At 43.0% G+C, this 19,460-nt stretch overlaps 1 protein-coding gene across 1 annotated transcript in view; it reads left to right on the top strand.

Moving 5' to 3' along the window:
- The window catches only part of dnah2 (dynein, axonemal, heavy chain 2), a 46,223-nt gene that overhangs the window by 18,376 nt on the left and 8,387 nt on the right, over positions 1 to 19,460 (top strand). The window contains 45 exon segments of the mRNA XM_063900389.1: positions 88 to 268; positions 372 to 499; positions 1,115 to 1,267; positions 1,501 to 1,626; positions 1,823 to 2,041; positions 2,656 to 2,773; positions 3,008 to 3,144; positions 3,303 to 3,440; positions 3,534 to 3,692; positions 3,855 to 4,007; positions 4,405 to 4,496; positions 4,616 to 4,811; positions 5,443 to 5,667; positions 5,794 to 5,898; positions 6,545 to 6,733; positions 6,861 to 6,946; positions 7,144 to 7,274; positions 7,384 to 7,533; positions 8,130 to 8,297; positions 8,568 to 8,728; positions 9,344 to 9,483; positions 10,546 to 10,678; positions 11,300 to 11,439; positions 11,535 to 11,745; positions 11,851 to 11,967; positions 12,214 to 12,355; positions 12,561 to 12,730; positions 13,091 to 13,207; positions 13,325 to 13,489; positions 13,575 to 13,697; positions 13,856 to 14,004; positions 14,147 to 14,213; positions 14,572 to 14,722; positions 14,803 to 14,951; positions 15,075 to 15,208; positions 15,297 to 15,441; positions 15,542 to 15,741; positions 15,895 to 16,021; positions 16,264 to 16,450; positions 16,828 to 16,976; positions 17,193 to 17,376; positions 17,779 to 17,969; positions 18,090 to 18,281; positions 18,494 to 18,685; positions 19,200 to 19,272. Coding sequence (XP_063756459.1) covers positions 88 to 268; positions 372 to 499; positions 1,115 to 1,267; positions 1,501 to 1,626; positions 1,823 to 2,041; positions 2,656 to 2,773; positions 3,008 to 3,144; positions 3,303 to 3,440; positions 3,534 to 3,692; positions 3,855 to 4,007; positions 4,405 to 4,496; positions 4,616 to 4,811; positions 5,443 to 5,667; positions 5,794 to 5,898; positions 6,545 to 6,733; positions 6,861 to 6,946; positions 7,144 to 7,274; positions 7,384 to 7,533; positions 8,130 to 8,297; positions 8,568 to 8,728; positions 9,344 to 9,483; positions 10,546 to 10,678; positions 11,300 to 11,439; positions 11,535 to 11,745; positions 11,851 to 11,967; positions 12,214 to 12,355; positions 12,561 to 12,730; positions 13,091 to 13,207; positions 13,325 to 13,489; positions 13,575 to 13,697; positions 13,856 to 14,004; positions 14,147 to 14,213; positions 14,572 to 14,722; positions 14,803 to 14,951; positions 15,075 to 15,208; positions 15,297 to 15,441; positions 15,542 to 15,741; positions 15,895 to 16,021; positions 16,264 to 16,450; positions 16,828 to 16,976; positions 17,193 to 17,376; positions 17,779 to 17,969; positions 18,090 to 18,281; positions 18,494 to 18,685; positions 19,200 to 19,272 — 6,763 coding nt within the window.

Raw genomic sequence — 19,460 nt, 5'->3', positions numbered from 1 at the left:
AACATCGATTAAAAATGGCTATGTTTTTGTCGTTGACGTGGATCGATGTGTTATTTGTATGCATCTTATTGTGTCGACACTAAACAGACAGGAGCATGGGGGTGTTTTGATGAGTTCAACAGGATCAACATCGAGGTGTTGTCTGTAGTGGCTCAGCAGATCCTCTCCATCCTGTCCGCTCTCTCAGCCGGAAGAACCAAGATCCATTTTGAAGGGCAGCACATACGGCTGGTCTGGTCATGTGGGATCTTCATCACCATGAATCCGGGTAGGTCAAAACATTGTGTTGCCATAGTAGTTTTCAGAGGATAAATTGCTCTTTCAGGTCTTATTATTATAATCTTTTTCTTTCTGTCTGTTTTTTTCCCTAGGTTACGCTGGTCGCTCTGAGCTTCCAGACAACCTCAAGTCCATGTTCAGACCCATCTCCATGGTGGTGCCAGACTCGACTCTTATCGCTGAGATCATTCTGTTCGGAGAAGGCTTCAACAATTGCAAGGTACTGACACCTAAGGACCTTTTATACTCTTATTATGCTGGGAGAAAACTGGTATCTGTGTCTTTCTGTGTTAACATGCACACTAATGGCCTGGTTTTTCATCGGAGTATCTTGATTTTGTTATGCTGAAGTAAATGATACCCAGAAATGTGCATATGTTTCCTAGGATAATACTATCACACTTGTACACAAAGGACTAGTCTAGTGTAGTGGTTTCACCCCCACAACCCTCTCACTTCTCACTAACAACAGATAGTATAGTGTATTTGTTTAATGGATGCTATTTTTACCCTGTACGCAGCTCTGAATTGGACTAAAGTATATCTTTGATTTATCACAGCCTTAATGAAACATTCCCCCGCTTCTTTTATGTGAAGAGCTCAGGCAATCAGCTCATGAGATTGAGTTTGTCTACGCAGATAGAGAGGCAATATCATCAAATCAATCTGACTGATTCATTAGAAATTCTTGCTATCAGTGTATGTGCCAATAATAATAATCCTGTTGGAAAATCAGCGCGACTGTAGCTTCAGCTGAACATAGATCAGTGGTGGGTGTGGATGTTTATGTAACTCTGTGTCACTTTACCTTTGTCTTCTGTCTTTGTGCTCATAGCTCCTGGCTAAGAAAGTGTTCACGCTGTACTCCCTGGCAGTGCAGCAGCTGTCCAAACAGGACCACTATGATTTTGGCCTGCGTGCCCTCACCTCCTTGCTCCGCTATGCTGGAAAGAAGCGACGCGTTTGCGCCAATGTTCCTGATGAAGAAGTAGGTCTTTCTTTCTCATGCTCACTTTCTAAAACAGACCAGTCTAATGGTCTGAGTGAGTCAAATCAAGTGGCTTTCTCCCAAATGTAAAGTTAGTGCGACTCCATAGCAGATCAAGAACTAAATAGGTTGATGCTATTGACTATCATCTGTCATCCCCTCTCTCAAATCAATAGTCATCATTAATTCAACTGTCCTCTCGTTCAAATGAACTCAAATGACTCTGTCCACAGATCCTACTGATGGCTATGAAGGACATGAACATTGCTAAGCTGACCTCTGCTGACGTGCCGCTGTTCGATGGGATCACCCAGGATCTGTTTCCTGCTGTGGAAACACCCGTCATAGACTATGGCAAGGTCAGTGAGCAGTCCAGATCAGCACTCGCAGAAAACTAGTGTTTGGTTAGGTTTGTTTGCAGAGCACAGTCCTTTACTGTATACATCTATGGTTAACAAATAGAAATCAACAACTTGACTCTGGTACATTGTTGACCGTATATCATCATTATTTGTATCTGTATAATATCGATCTTTTTCTGTGATTGTGTTGCAGTTGAGGGAGGCTATAGAGGCAGAGCTTCATCAGAGCGGTTTGCAGGTGACCCCTTTCACCATGACCAAGGTCATCCAACTCTATGAGACCAAAAACTCTCGACACTCCACCATGCTGGTGGGCAAAACCGGCAGCGGTAAGAGTGTAACCTGGAGGACTCTGCAGAATGCCCTCACCTCCCTGCAACACAAGGGAGTGCCCGACTTTGAGCTGGTCCAGGTGGGTGTGGATGAACGAGAACACAAGTTTTTCTTCCTGCTTCTCTTTCTAGCCTTAAATGTCATCTTGCTTTCTTTTTACCCATTCCTCTCTATGTTTACCTCATGTTTCCCTCTGTGCTTTTTTGCAGATCTATTTCTGGTGCCTCACCTCTCTCTGGCTCTCATTATCCTTCTCTCTTAGTTCCTCTGTAGTTCCTGTCTCCACAGAGATACTCTACCTTCTATTTCTGATTTGTTTCACCTACATGTTGATGCAAACAAAAGCAGGCACACACACACACACACACACACACACACACACACACACACACACACACATACACACACATACACACACATACACACACACACACACACACACACACACACACACACACACACACACACACACACACACACACACATACACACACATACACACACACACACACACACACACACACACACACACACACACACACACACACACACACAAGCAGTACAGAAACAGTGTTTCTTCACATGTTACACATTTCACATTTCACACTCATCTAATATGTCCTCATTTGTACAAATGTTGTAGCTGACATCCGTAATTATGATCTGCCATCATTTTGCATTTGTTTCCTGCAGGACTATCCTCTGAACCCTAAGGCCATGAGTCTGGGAGAGCTGTATGGAGAAAATGACCTCTCCACCAACGAGTGGTCTGACGGAGTTCTTTCTTCCCTCATGAGATCAGCCTGCGCAGGTGCTGACACTAAAACACACACTGCTGTTCATGTAATCACACTCAGGACTTGTGATTCTTACTGTGGCTCTATCCCATTCCCATGTTGAAACTCCAGCTCAACTTAAATCCTCATATCATCTTATCATCGAGTTTTGTCAACAAAGTCAAATTCCACCTGCGTAATACTAAACGTTAAGAAATAGTAGTGTTTGTTTTTTTGTCAATCCCTGCATTTCCCTTTCTTCTCATTAGATGAGAAACCCGATGAGAAGTGGATCATATTTGACGGGCCTGTTGACACACTGTGGATAGAGAGTATGAACTCTGTGATGGATGACAACAAGGTGCTCACACTCATCAATGGAGAGCGAATCTCCATGCCTGAACAGGTGCGGACAGAACCAACAAAAGAATAAGGAAACAAACATGCTGATGTTTGTTTACTTAACACGAGGAAGGAGCTTGAAAGGAAAACAAACTAATGAACTTTTTTGTTTGATATTGATTGTGTCTTGAGTAGGGAAAGTTCCTAATGATTTTGTCATAGGTGTCTCTGCTGTTTGAAGTGGAGAACCTGGCACAGGCCTCTCCAGCTACCGTGTCTCGCTGCGGGATGGTCTACAACGATTACACTGATCTGGGATGGAAGCCTTTTGTTCAGTCGTGGCTGGACAAGCGAGACAAGGTGCAAAGCTCACAGACTTTTTATTCCCTTGTTATTATCCCTTTTTGTTCCATTTTGATGTACTGATCTGTCGATTGCTTAATTTCTCCGCAGGCTGAAGTGATCCATTTGAAGCGTTTGTTTGAGAAATACACAGAGAGCATACTGACCTTTAAGAAGACCAACTGCAAGGAGCTGATTCCCATCACTGAGCTAAATGGAGTGACGTCTCTCTGCCGACTCTATGACTCCCTGGCCACACCCATCAATGGGGTAAGACAATGCAATCTGCAGCCTCCAATGCACTGTAATCCCTCTCATGGACAACCTCTTCCCATCATAACTTAATATTTATTAATAATGGCATTTTGTTTTAGACTCATAACTGAAACTAAGCCTAAGCATGTGAGTAAAACAATATTTTTTCTTCTCCAGGTGAATACTTCTGACACAGATAACTTGGGTAAGATGGTGGAGCTTTGGTTCATCTTCAGCCTCATCTGGTCTGTCTGTGCTTCTGTTGATGAAAATGGACGCAAGAAGATAGACAACTACCTGCGGGAGATAGAGGGCACCTTCCCCATCAAGGTTGTTTGCACACTTGTGACATACAAAATCAGTTTTCAAAACTCGGCACTAGTTTGCTTTCTTGGCCCGTGTTAAGTGTACTGTCAGCAATTTCCTCTGCTGAATGGTGTTTTGCATAAAGAGGACCAGTAGAGCTTTTGGTGTCTTTGGCATGCTAGGGTACAGGAGGGGAGAAACAACCTATTCAATATTTATATAACAGACAAATTACAAGAACTAAATGCCATACAAGTACGCATACAGATTACAATATTATTTACTAAACCTGTTTATATGAAGTGTTAAAGGTGAACCACAGTTAACATAGATCACTTCAGAAGCCCAAGTATATAAACATCAGAAATAATTATAATACCATACTTTACCGTGTCTAAACTTTAAATGTAAACTCTTTCAGGACACGGTTTATGAGTACTATGTGGACACCAAGAGCAAAACCTGGGCTTCTTTTGAAGACAAACTGCCAAAGGGCTGGAGATACAATGCTAGGTGAGTAACCCGGTGGTCCTCTGTATCAGACATCAGCTGTCTGCCACTGATTCTTGCTCTTGAAACTGAATAAAGAAAAGATGGTATACCCACCCTTTCTGTTTCCCTCCCTGCCGCAGTGCTCCGTTCTATAAAATTATGGTTCCCACAGTGGACACAGTTCGCTACAACTTCCTGGCTAAGGCTCTGGTGATGGGTCGCTACCCAGTGCTGCTCACTGGGCCGGTGGGCACTGGAAAAACGTCAGTGGCTCAGAGCATCCTGCAGGGCTTGGATAAAGAGTGGTCTGCCCTCACTATCAACATGTCCTCACAGGTTAGTGCCCTTGCAGTGTGTGTGTGTGGTGTTATTCCCTTTTCTTCTAACACTTTCAAAACATGTGTTCCATGTCTCTGGATTCTTGTCTTTGCGTGAATATACCCGTTGCCTTAGTTATTCTCGTGAAAAAAAGAGGTAATATATATTTAGCCCAATATGCATTTATATTTTGATTGACATTTATATTCCGCCTTCACTTGCAGCATGAGACGCAGTCACATGGATGTGTTTGAGTACAGGTGGTGCTTGTGCAAATTTGTGTGAGTGAATGAAACGGCCTCCGTCCCACCACATCAGGGCTTTGAATAGCCCATCTGAGCCTCACTGCAATTACAGTCAGTGGACGTCAGTGCTGAATAGCAGCGATGAAGGGATATTATGTAGGCACTCATTACCACCACGCTTTTACCATCATCATCATCACCACTGTGGTTGCTCTGTCCCCACCACATTTCCCTCCACACTCTTCTGGGTCTGTGTCTTTTTCAACCGTCACACACACTGCTACTAGTAGTTCCCTGTGGTTCATTTTGTTTAGTCTCCTTACATGCATTTTCACAATAAACTGCATATTTCTCCCATTTCTGAATGTTACTGTATCTCTCTCTGTGTATCCCTCACTGTGCAGACCACCTCTAACAACATCCAGGCCATCGTGGAGAGCCGCATAGAGAAGAGAACCAAAGGCGTGTTTGTGCCAGCGGGTGGGAAGCGCATGCTGTGTTTCCTGGACGACCTCAACATGCCAGCACATGACCTCTTCGGCTCTCAGCCACCGCTGGAATTACTCCACCTCTGGATTGACTACGGCTTCTGGTATGACCGCCAGAAACAGACCTTGAAGTTTGTCAAGGTGAGTAATGGCATTTTTCTTCTTCATTATTGTTCTTTTTCATGTGTTATATATTTATTTCTTTAGTATGTTTATCTGAGGCCATTGAAATGTGCTGTTTTCTGTTGTCTGTGTCTGCTGTGTTAGGACATGTTCTTGATGGCATCCATGGGGCCCCCCGGTGGAGGGAGGACTCACATATCTGGCCGCTTACAGAGTCGATTCAATCTCATCAATATGACCTTCCCTCATGTAAGTCCTACTGATAGAAAGCTGACCTTTCCTTGTTAAGCACTGAGGAAAACGTTGGATATGGAATAACAATTATAATAAAATATTGTGTTGTTTGTGTTTTGACAGTTTTCTCATTTAACTAAGAGACATAAACCCGTTCTAGCAATTATCTTTTTCTTTGCCAATGTCTGAACATTTTATCCCGTAATTCTCCATCTGCCGACATGTTATCATCTCTCTCCTTATGTGTGTTGTTCTATTTGGCATTTGTGTACTTCGATTGCTCACTCCTTCTCCAGCTCACCTCTTGTCTTGTTTTATTCTTTTTCAATTTTCTAGCATGCTTTCATCTTGTTGTGCTCCTTTTAACCTTTCCCAGCCCATCTTTTTTTCATTATATTTGTAGTGTACTCTGCTTGTTCTGTACTGCCACAAGAGAACACAATAGATTTGCTTTTGAAATTGGCTGAAGCAATATTGCATTCAGGAAGTAAACTCTTGAGTTGCCTTGACCCTTGAAGGTAAAAAGTGGCCAACATGAAATGAAATGATTACGCCCTTTGTACAATTCCTGTTCTGTTCTTCTTCCTCTTAAATGTATTTAATTGACATTGGTGTATTGTTAAAGAGATGCAACAAACAGACCTGTCCTTTCTCTATGCAGGAGTCCCAGATTAGGCGGATCTACAGTACCATGATCAACCAAAAGCTCCAGGGCTTTAAGGAGGAGGTGAAGCCCATCGGAGATATTCTGACTCAGGCCACCTTAGAGCTGTATTATGCTGTTTCAGCTCGATTCCTTCCGACTCCAGCCAAGATCCATTACCTCTTCAACCTCAGGGATATCTCTAAGGTACACAATAGTACATAAAGATGGGTCAAACGCATACCCACATCACACACATACATACAGTACCTAGATTTTTTTAAAGAAAGTAGTGAGTAATGGTTCTCTGTCTCCTTATTTCTTCCCATTCTAGGTGTTTCAAGGTCTGCTAAGAGCTCATCCAGACTTCCACGATACTAAAAACAGCATCACTAGACTGTGGATCCATGAGTGCTTTAGGTAACAAAGAAAATGTTTTCACTAAATCTTTTACCTTCTCACAGTCATACTACATATTCAGTCCAGTGTTGTCATGCTCAGTTAGCCGAAAGCTGAAGCCCTGGGATATATCAATTGTATATTGGGAAAACCATGCTGCTTTTTTAGGTGTTTGTATTGGATATTATTTGTTGTTGATGTTTTGTTGTTGATTTCAGGGTTGTGTCAGACCGGCTGGTGGATCAAAGTGACTCTGACGCATTTATTGCTCTACTGGGGGAGAAACTTAGCTCCCTCTTTGACCTCACCTTCCACAGCATCTGCCCCAACAAACAACCGCCAATATTTGGTACATTAACTGCTATGCACACAGACATTTTAGACCAATGAGTGTAAAGACACTCTGACAGCTATCATAATTGATTGTTGACACCTGATTATATGTGTGTGTTTGTTAGGTGATTTCATGAGTGACTCTCAGGTGTATGAGGACGTAACGGACATGAAGGGTCTCAAGAAGTTCATGGAGACCCAGCTGGAGGACTACAACCTGACTCCTGGCGTAGTGCCCATGAGCCTGGTGCTCTTCCGAGATGCTATTGAACACAGTGCGTCTGAAAACACATACACACTTTTATACACAATTGAAAAGACACACAGTAGACACAGACACACAAGGTTTCTATAGAGTCAATTCCCTCCGTCCCACCCTGTGCAGTCAATCCCGTACATTACCACTATCAGTCTAAGAGGTGCTCATATGCCGTCCTGTGATGCGTCTTTGCTGTGTTCACTGTTTGTCAGATTTATGATTCAGGCGTACTTTAAAACTCTTTTGAAAGAACACAGCGTGAGGCGCGGTTAAAAGCTAGCCTGTAGTCAAGAGAGAAAGGCCTCTCAGCAGCAGGCTCTGCTCTCCACACACTGCTGTCAATCTGCCACTTTACCCCCATCACTGCAAATCAATAGCACTACACTACTGCAGAAACATCATGGAGCAACACTAGTGTGTGTGTTCTGCTGGTTTGTCAGTGTGCAGGCATAACCAGGGATACTGAAGCTCCATAAAGTGGTACGATAATATTAAAACAGACTCCGCAATGTTCATAGGGAATGGAATTAGAAAAGTGTTCTCACATAATAATGTAGGTTTAAAAAATAAATAAATAATGAGATGGGTAATTTCTTTGTTCTCTCTCCACAGTAACTCGAGTTGTGCGTGTGATCAGGCAGCTCAGGGGCAACATGCTTCTTGTAGGTGTGGGGGGCTCCGGTAGACAGAGCCTCTCCAAGATGTCTGCCTACATCTGTGAATACCAGGTGTTCCAGGTGGAGGTCACCAAGCAATACCGGAAACAGGAGTTTAGAGAAGGTGAGATCAAAGAAACTACTACTGCATTCACAGATGATTAAATACATGCACATTAAACACTTGAATTTCCCCACCGGGATTAAGAAAGGTACATCTTATCTTATGTATCATGACTGTGGCCCCTTTAGTTGGAACATGTAAACAATAAACACTGAAGCTAAAGAAGGGCTGAACAAGGATATCTTTTTGGAGGTATACTCTTCTTCATTCAGCTCCTCACATCCCATCTTCAGTCATTATATATTGTGAGTTCTCTATCCCTTTCCTCAGACATAAAGAAGCTATACCGGTTGACCGGTGTGGACAACAAGCCCACAGTGTTCCTGTTCAATGACACACAGATCGTGGACGCATCCTTCCTAGAGGATATCAATAACATCCTGAGCTCTGGAGAGGTGCCCAACCTCTACAAACAGGACGAGTTCGTTGAGGTCTGTATTGTCTTCAAAATCTTTTGGATGAACTAAATGTTTAAACTAAAGGTAGTGAAGGACATGATCTTGGCGGTGGTTTCTAACTAACTGTAGAGGTTTGACATACATTTCTAGGAATGCGGTAGCTCCATCAAACACCATCATGACAGTACATTCCAAAAATGTATAAAATTAAGATTCATTTGAATTAGGAAAATTAGTACAATTCCAAATTCTGAATGTTTACAGTAACACACAGCCTCCAATATGTTTTTATCTTGCCTACTGTAGGATGTTGTGCATCTATAGATCATTGAAGTTTGTATAAAAGATTTAGAGATCATTTATAGTAATTCGTCAACACATGCTTGCACAACGAAATGCAGTTGCAGCTTAGTTAATTTATCAAACACATGAAAAACAAAGGAGCAATTTAAATAACAGCAATACAACAAATATGAATTCTGGCATCTTATCATTAAAATGTTGCATAGCTAATCAAGTCTGTTTGAGCATTAAGCATCATTATTGTAATCTGGTGTCCGAATCCTTTTTACACAAAACAGTGTCTGAAATAACTTGATTCCTATTTCCAATTCTTAAAATATGTAATTGTTGCCTTTTCGCCTCCAGGTTTGCAGTGCTCTGTCAGAGTCTGCCAGGAAAGACAAAGTGTTGGAGACTCCTGACTCCTTGTTCAGTTACCTGATAGAGCGAGTCCGGAACAACCTGCACATCGTGCTCTGTATGAGCCCTGTGGGAGAGCCCTTCAGGTGCAGCCCGGTTTTATTTCTTTTCTGCACACTGTATCTTAATTCTGCTTCACAATCTGCTGCTCCCTTGTCTATTTTTTCTCCTCTCTTTGAGAATCATGTCTGCTCTTGTTGCTCGGGTTTATAGAAACTAATACGGCATGAATCACGTTGCAATCCCAAAGCACTTCAGCGGCTTCTGTCTGGCAGCTGTACATGCATTGTTGCCCTAACAACAAGGAACTAATATAAACAAGTTATTATTTTATTGTATTCTTTCTTACACACAACTCAATATTGGACTTCACAGCTGTGTCCACATAGTGTCTTTACTTCTCTAGCTAGACATGTTTTGCTATTATTTGATATTAACTGAATGAAAGAGTAACGAAGAAGAGGAAAAGATTATCTGCATGTTGAGGAATTTTTGATCCATGCAAGCTGACACATCCAAGGCACTTATGTTTGTAAATGAAGGTCATTTAAATAATCTGCTGGTCAAGTACAGGGTAACTAATCCCTGCAGTACCTCTCAGCAGCTTTTTAGAGTTACACTGGGGACACACGCATTTTCTGTTTATAACATAGATTTCACAAACCCATTTCTTAAAAAAAAACAAAACTCAAGCATTATTGGCCCATTTGCAATTAGTGGCACAGGGTATTGGTCACAGATATTCCTGCTAATTGGGCTCCCGGGCACCATTACCCAAAGCAAATCACTGTTCTCTGGCCCTCTGAACACTATCTGCTAGCAGGATCCATATCACATCCCCAGAGCTGCTGCACAAATTAACCAGCTGTAGTTCTACAGCTACTCTGTTGCACCTTATCGTTGGGATTTCTATTTAAAAAAAAAAAATCTTAAAGGTACCCATCTAAAAATCGAGCTTTTTGTCACAAAAGACAGCATCTGTTTAACGGACATTGAAACACATCTGTAAGGGCTTTCATAATGTCTTTATCTTCGTCTGACCAACTACCAAAAGCAGCTGCTCTAGTTAACAGACCCTCTGACCACCTTGCTATAAGGGGCATCACAAAATCCACATATTACAGTACATCATAAATGTCTGCCAACAGGAACCGCATTCTCCATTACCCAGCGCTTGTAAACTGCACCACAATTGACTGGTTCTGTGAGTGGCCCCAAGAGGCTCTGCTGGAGGTCGCTGAGCGGTACCTGGATGGACTGGATCTGGGGTCCTTGGAGGGGGTGAGGGATGCATGCATGTCACACAAAAGATGTTCCGCCGTTAGACTTGTGGTTAGGGTATGAAATCACACTCAACAGGGACAGAGGGATGTTTTCTCAGTTTTTTTCACATGAAGAATATCCTTATTTCCATCATTTTTGACCCCCACTCAACATTTTCTATGACATAAAGCATATACAGTAGGAGCTTCAAACCAGACCTCATAACTCTGGGTTCTTCAATCCTTTTTTTTTTTGTTTATATATATTTATTTTTTCACAAGGAAACACAATCAAGAAGGAGCATCAGGTTAAAGGAAAAAAAGAATGACTTCATTCTTCCTTTTTAAGGGGATATCATTTCACTTGATATCACTTTAATGTTGTTTAAAATGTTAAATGATACACCTTCCTTATTGTTTTTCGGTCCATTATTTCCAAAAATGTTAAGAACTGTTTAAAAAAACTCACATAAAAAGGTTTCTAGTGTAGAAAACACACGTCTATTTTTCTTCTATCTCAATTAACTTTAACTTTGAACTGCACTGAACCTTGGTCTGAGACTAACATCAATGTATGAATCATAAAAAATGTGTCTCCTGATCCTGATTTACTTGTTACATTTGCTGCATGATGTTGTAGATCCAGACGAAAGTTGCCAGTATCTTTGTGACCACACACCAGTCGGTTGCGCAGATCTCCCAAAGGATGGAGATGGAGCTGAGGAGACATAATTATGTGACCCCCACCAACTACCTGGAGCTGGTGTCTGGATACAAGAAGTAGGCACCTTTGAAATGTGTCCTTCAATTATTCTTGTTTCCTTTTTTTATTTTCAGTTTTCACTTACAACTGCTTCATGTGTTTGTGCCTGCAGGTTGTTGGAGGAGAAACGCAGGGAATTGGGGGAGCAGGTGAGCAAGCTGCGTAATGGCCTCTTCAAGATCAGTGACACACGGGAGAAGGTGGAGGCTATGTCTGTAGAGCTGGAGGAGGCTAAGAAGCAGGTCGCGGAGTTCCAGAAACAGTGTGACGAGTACCTGGGCGTCATTGTGCAGCAGAAGAGAGAGGCTAACAAACAGAAGGATGTAAGCATCCAACAACATTTACAATTACAATTAATTAAAGAACTCATTTGATGAAGGAAGTTATGTGGTTTAGCCTCCTGCTTATTCTGTTGTGTTTGTGTTTAGGTGGTGAGTGCTAGCAGTAAGAAAATCGAGGCAGAAGAGCTGCAGTGTAAAGCCATGGCTGAGAACGCACAGAGAGATCTGGACAAGGTCCTGCCTGCACTGCAAGAGGCCATGAAGGTAGAGCTGACTTTTTACTCACCAGTCCCTCTGTGTCTTCACACTTTCTCCATTAGTGTGACCAGTTGAATAATTCCCTTCATATTTGATGGTCCTTTTCCTGTCAGTATATTTGGCTGCTCTATTTCTCTGCTGCACTTTAAGCTACTTGTCATTGGTGTGTGTGCTTTCTGGCTGTCAAACATTATGACTTCCACACATTTCTTTCCTATTCCTCATCCTTTTCCTTCCTTTTTCCACACATAGGCTCTGGAGTCTCTCAATAAAAAGGACATGACAGAGATCAAGTCGTATGGCCGCCCCCCGACCCTGGTGGAGACGGTGATGACGGCGGTCATGAGCCTTCTGGGCAAAGAGCCGACCTGGGCAGAGGCCAAGAGACAGATAGGTGAGAGACAGCAACAGTGCAGAGTTTAGAGAAGAGGAAGGAAGAAAACAGAATTGGGAAGTGTACGGGAAGATGGAAAGCTGTTACTGAAAAAAGCATTTTTTCTATCTAGACATGGCCTTCGAAACTAGTAGACCTAAGCGTATTTGTGTGAATGTGATAAAGAGATATGATGCAAACCGTTTTGTGACCATGTTTCTGACAGGTGAGTCCAACTTCATCAAAACGTTGGTTAACTTTGACAAGGACAACATCTCAGACCGTGTGTTGAAGAAGATCAGCCGGTACTGCAGACAGGTGGACTTCCAGCCAGAGATCATCGGCAAGGTGTCGCTGGCGGCCAAGTCCCTCTGCATGTGGGTCCGAGCCATGGAGGTAAGAGGGTGTTCACTGGCCGTAATAGTTTGCAACATATCATTTGTAATAAATGTGTCAATTGTTAGTATTTTGATGTATGCAGAAATAACTTGCAAACACAAAGCACAGCAACAGAGCTATCACAAAACAATAAGACTTATTTGTTAAATCGTTTTTAGTATCGCTTTCCTGAGGTTCAGGATACCAGAAGTTTTGTGTGTCCCGTAATGCTATTTTCTTCTCATTAGAAATGGAAATACATTATCTTTAACTTTGTTCAGTTATTCATAAAGTTCTATTTATTTTTTGGAATGCGCTTAATAGAATCGAATACATAAAAAGTTACTAAACCCATGGATGTGCATGTTGTTCTTCCAGGTTTATGGGAATACCTACAGGGTGGTGGAGCCAAAGCGGGCCCAACTGAATGACGCCACGTCCCAGCTTGAAGAGAAACAGGCTGCCATGGCCTCGGCCCAGAAGAAACTACAAGAGGTATGGATTCCAGTGTATACAAAAACCAGCCTGACAGACATTCAGACCCCTAGTTACAGTTGAGTTTGTATACTAGTGCAGGGTTGTAACTTATTTGATGTGTGTGTGTTTGAACAGGTGGCGGAGAAGCTAGACCAGCTGCAAAAGGAGCTTGGTGAGAAGCTGGCCACGAAGGAGAGTTTACGGCAGAAGTCAGATGAGATGGAGGTGAAACTGGACCGAGCTGACAAACTGGTGACGGGACTTGCTGGAGAGAGGGTTCGCTGGGAGGAGAGAGTTACTGTAAGCCATGCACACACATGCACACACACAATAAAAATAATAACCTTTATCCTACTCGGATGTGATCAGCGTGTGTGTTCCTCAGGGTCTTGAAGAAAACATGGGATACCTGGTGGGAGACTGTTTGCTAGCAGCATCTTTCCTGTCCTACATGGGACCCTTCCTTTCCAACTACAGGGAGGAACTGCTCGCCATCTGGATGAAGGGGGTGAGACGCACATACACAAACCTCATAGACACACACAGTATCATCATGTGCAGCTCGCTAAAAAGTAAAATCCGTCAAATGTTTTTTCACAAGCAAACCCCATGATTTACTCTTTGTCTTTCTCCTCTCTATCTTTATTTCCTTTGCTTTTTCCTCAGATACTGGACTTGGCAATCCCCTGCTCACCAGGGTTCAGTTTTGCCATTTTTCTGTCCAGGCCCACAGCAGTGAGGGACTGGAACATTCAGGGCCTGCCCTCTGACGCATTCTCTACTGAGAACGGAGTCATCGTGACTCGTGGAAACCGGTCAGTACATGCAGACGCCCCTAAGTACACTGTAATCAAAGGGATTATTTATTAATTAGGATAAACTGTAGTCCAGTTTCTCAGGTTGACAATACTAAACATGTGTTTCATACTGTTGATACACTTTGACTTTTCTTTCAAGATGGCCGCTGATGGTGGACCCTCAAGGCCAAGCTCTGAAGTGGATCAAGAATATGGAGATGAAAAGAGTGAGTCTTTACTCAGCCAATGATATTCTGATTCCTATTCAATGTTGTTGTCTCTTTACTGTAGGATGGTTACATTTCTGCGTAAATATTGTTACTATCTTTTATCTTAACTGCAGAATCTCTTAAGACTTTCCAGAAAAAAAGCAGTGAATTCAGTCAAATGATAAATATAATGAAATATATGGACAGCTATGCCCATGTTGCTTGCTGAAGAACACTATTTTCCAAACAGGTTATTTTGTGATAATATAATAGAAAGACTTGGATCTGACTTTCTGAGCTTTGTTCCTTAACTTTCAACCAAAATGTCAAACTTTGATTTGATAACGTGTTCTCCGGCGTCTCCTCCTGTGTCCAGGGTCTGAAGGTGATAGACTTCCAGATGCCAGACTACCTGCGGGTGCTGGAGAAAGCCATCCAGTTTGGGAGTCCCGTTTTGCTGCAGAATGTCCAGGAGGAGTTGGACCCCTCTCTCAACCCAGTTCTTAATAAGTCCCTGACACGAATAGGTCAGACACAGTACATACATAAATTAAGATAGCATCTGTCAAAGTTTAGCTAAATGTTAGGGTGTGTGTGCTTTTTAAAGGCGGCAGGCTGATATTGAAGCTGGGTGATAAGGAGGTGGAATACAATCCAGATTTTCGCTTTTACATCACCACCAAGCTGTCTAACCCCCACTACACACCGGAGATTTCTACAAAGACCACCATAGTCAACTTTGCTGTCAAGGAGCAGGTGTGTGTTTGTGTTTGTTTTGGCTACAGTTCATATTTGAGCTTATTTCTGAACAGTTTGAGAGTATACGCTGCTGCCTTAAACTGTCACTTTGTGTATGGGATTGTGTGTGTGAATTTGCAGGGTCTTGAAGCCCAACTACTTGGAATTGTGGTGCGAAGAGAGCGTCCAGAGCTAGAAGAACAGAAGGACTCTTTGGTGATCAGCATTGCAGCCGGCAAGAAAAGCCTTCAGGAGCTGGAGGACGAGATCCTAAGGTTGTGGGGCTAGTACCAGTCATAATACAGTGTTTACTCCTGTATATTGTTATATTTTTATGTTGAATGTGTGTATCTACTCTACCAGGCTGCTGAATGAGGCCACTGGATCTCTGCTGGACGATGTGCAGCTGGTGAACACCCTGCAGACATCCAAAGTGACATCCACTGCGGTTTCAGAGCAGCTGGAGAGCAGCGAACAGACTGAGATCCAGATCGACACTGCCAGAGAGGTCAGGTGTAGGAATGAAGGGCCTGGGGCGGAGGGGCTCTTATGATCAAATACCTTTATGCATACAGTGTGTGGTTTTAACTTTAAATGCCCTCTCTTAGGCCTATCGCTCTTGTGCCCAGCGAGCGTCCATTCTCTTCTTCATTCTTAACGACATGGGCCGCATAGACCCGATGTACCAGTTCTCCCTGGATGCCTACATAAACCTGTTCAACCATAGCATAGAAAAGAGCAAGCGGAGCCACAAGCTGGAGGAGAGGATCACCAACCTCAATGACTTCCACACTTACGCTGTGTACAAGTAAGCAAGGATACATTAAGAGAGCGGATTTTATGGATTGTGTCTGCTTGCATGCTATCGAAGTTGAATTAATTAAGCTCCATATGATCTGTCAGAAAACATATACCCTGTATGATGAGTGACATTAGCTCACTCAGGTGTTTTCCTCTGCAGGTACACGTGTCGTGGGCTGTTTGAGGTCCATAAGCTGCTCTTCAGCTTTCAGATGTGTGCTAAAATCCTGGAGGTGGCTGGCAAACTCAACATGGATGAGTACAGCTTCTTCCTCAGAGGAGGGCTCGTAAGAAAACATACTCCTGTTTTTGCCTGATTTGATTTAGGATAATCCAACAGGACATACCTTTTCTTCTCCAAAAGGCATTCCCCTGTGTATTTAATCTTCCAGCCATTTTCAGAAGATTTCCACAGCCATTAGGGGATTCATTTTCTACCTTTCTTTGCCAGTGAATTCCTGATTGAAGTGTTTGGTGTATTTGTTGATACACTGATGAAAGTGGGACTGATTGATGGGTTTGCTTCCAGGTTCTCGATAAGGAGGATCAGATGGACAACCCTTGCACCAGTTGGCTGGTGGACTCCAGCTGGGACAACATCACAGAGCTGGATAAGCTGCCAAACTTCCATGGCATCATGGCTTCCTTTGAACAGTACCCTCGAGACTGGAACCATTGGTTCACCAGTGCTGAGCCAGAGAATGCTACTCTTCCAGGTCTGAGTGTGTTCTTAGAGCTTCCTCTTTTCTGTCAGCTTTTTTTGATACAACAAGGCAGGGCTGATAGGAACAATCTCTGTACAGCTGGAGGGGCTGTGAAGGTACACAGCATATCATATCATTGCAAACATAAAGGACACACAGTATATTATACCCTGGTGATGAACTTGTCTTGTTTTATTTCGTTTGTAAGAATTATATTGACTGAGATGGTTCAATATGAACATTTCTGCTGAAATATGTAACAGTTTTATATTTTTATTAGCCTTCGCCCTCATTAAAGTCTTTGTTCAGAACGATTTCCTGATATTAATAACACATTTTCCTCCTTATTCCCCCCTGTTTTCCCCTTCTTCTCTTTTGTTCCTCCCCAGGTGATTGGGACGCTAACTGCAATGAGCTCCAGAAGATGCTGATAGTGCGCTCTCTGCGTCAGGACAGGGTCTCTGTGTGCGTCACCTCCTTCATAGTGAACAACCTCGGCTCTCGCTTTGTGGAGCCGCCTGTTCTCGACATGAAGGCGGTGAGTGTCTGCTGTAATATATCAACCCCTGTTGCTTCTTCTGTCTCCAGTGTTAGCTTTGAAACTTTGGATTTGAATGAAACAAATGTTTCAAACATTCTAAGTACGTAATTCTGTTTGATTGTCGCTCATTTAAAAATGTACACCTTGTTGGCTCATCCATTCTCACTTTCTTTCTCTGTTCTTCTTTTTCTACTCACTCTTTTCTGTTCCTAGGTTGTGGAGGAATCCACCAGCAGGACTCCTTTAGTCTTTGTCCTGTGTCCTGGGGTGGACCCCACAGCATCCCTGCTGCAGCTGGCTGAGGCCTCCGGTATGAGCAAAAACTTCCACGCTCTCTCTCTGGGCCAGGGACAGGCTCCGATAGCCAAGAGTATGATAGAGGAGGGCGCCAAGAACGGTAAGACACACATTGTTCTGTCTTTTTGTTTCATTAAGTTTCTTAAAAGTGTTTCTTTCAGTCTTAAAGGTCACTTGTGCTTGACAGAGTGTACTTGGAACAGGCATTTATTCCTCTTATCACCACAAAATTACCTGAACACACAAAACTACTGAGATATGCATTCCAGATGAAGTCTGTAATTATGTGAACACCAGTGGAGGATATCAAGTGCAACCTCATGGAGAATGGGCTGGAAAAGCCTCAGTAGATATTTAATCTTAATCTTATTAATATTTCTCAATGAGGCTTCAGGGATCTGAACTTGAGCTATTGTGTTCTGTTTAAGTATTCCCGTCAGGTGACTGTGTGGTTCTGTCATCTGAAGCCTGTTGACCTCAAACCCTGTTTTTCTCTGCTCAGGTCACTGGGTGTTCCTTGCCAACTGCCACCTCTCTCTCTCGTGGATGCCTGAGCTGGACAAGCTGGTGGAGCAGCTAGAGGTGGAGAAGCCCCACCCAAACTTCAGACTCTGGCTCAGCTCGTCACCACACCCCGAATTTCCCATTACCATCCTGCAGGCTGGCATAAAGATGACCACTGAACCACCAAAGGTGCAGGCGCTCACGCAGTCGTGAAATATTTGAGGGTTATTGTCCACACATGGTAACAGTAAGATAAACATCCTACAGTTAGCGTTCCGTAGTGTTCACTCTGCCCTCTGTCCTCCTCAGGGTGTGAAAGCCAACATGAAGCGTCTGTACCAGCTGGTGACGGACGCTCAATTCAGCCGCTGCTCAAAACCTGTATTCTACAGGAGGATGCTCTTCTCCCTCTGCTTTTTTCACAGCATCCTGTTGGAAAGGAAGAAGTTTCTCCAGCTGGGCTGGAACATTATCTATGGATTCAACGATTCTGACTTTGAGGTCAGAGCCTCTTCTGATACTGACAGCTTAAGTTAGAAAAGCCATTGTCATAGCGACTGCTTGTTACAATAATTGATCATGACAATCTATTTCAAATTCATTTATTCCCGTTAATAACTCATGCAGCAAGGATTTCTGACGTGCTTTATTTATGTTTTGTACGTCGCATTTCAAAGTTAACCTGTTGAGATGTTCCTCTCGATGCCCTCTAGGTGAGTGAGAATCTGCTGAGTCTCTACCTGGATGAGTATGAAGAGACTCCCTGGGATGCTCTGAAGTACCTCATTGCTGGGGTCAACTATGGAGGTCATGTGACAGATGACTGGGACAGACGTCTTCTCACCACATACATCAATGACTACTTCTGTGATGCTGCCATAAACCAGCCCTTCTTCAGGTAAGACGTTGGAACACACACATTACACTGATATTTCGACATATTTTAATCTCTGAATGCATACCGTCCTCAAAAGATATTTTCCCCGTTGAAAGCAAGTGTGGCCGTGTCGATGTGACAGAGGCCGCTTCAAACTGCAGCTCCATGCAGCTCGCAGAGTGCCAGCACCACCCAGTGCACGATCAGAAGATCACAACTTGAAAAATGCTGACACATTGTTGCACACGTTTAATTACCATTATTCCGGGGCAACTGTTTCCTTTATTATTTACTTGTTAACATTCTCTTTTCACTCCTTTAATTTCAAACCAACCAATCACAAAAATAAAGGTGAAATAGTTGTTTTTTTATTTGGTGTGTACCACTTTTTTGATGCTTTCCTTGCATTTTGGCATTGAAGTACATTCAGTAAGAGGAAAATAATCTCTACAGGGAACTAAAGAAATGGTCATCCAATATTTCTTTCAACCATTACGTACAGGATCCTTGACTTTGTATTCTGTAAACCCCCTTTCTCTCAGGTTGTCCTCCTTGATTCCTATTACATCCCCCGGGACGGTGCCCAGGCCACAACAAGGAATAAGATCAGCATGCGCGTTTGACACCCTGCTCTCCCTGGCAAGGCCCCAGGTCCACCAGTTCCTCTGCTGCTGGCCCAGTAGAGAAGATAAGGTGAGGGGGAGGAAGTCAGAGAGGCATAAGAAGAGACCAACAATTTAATTGATACAGGATGCTCAACAATCTCAGGCTCCACACAGAAATACTTATTATGGTTTAAACAT

The sequence above is a fragment of the Eleginops maclovinus genome, chromosome 14, assembly GCF_036324505.1.
Source record: "Eleginops maclovinus isolate JMC-PN-2008 ecotype Puerto Natales chromosome 14, JC_Emac_rtc_rv5, whole genome shotgun sequence".
Classification (NCBI taxonomy): domain Eukaryota; kingdom Metazoa; phylum Chordata; class Actinopteri; order Perciformes; family Eleginopidae; genus Eleginops; species Eleginops maclovinus.
The sequence above is the reverse complement of the archived record's forward strand: the minus strand, read 5'-3'. Positions and strand labels throughout refer to the sequence as shown.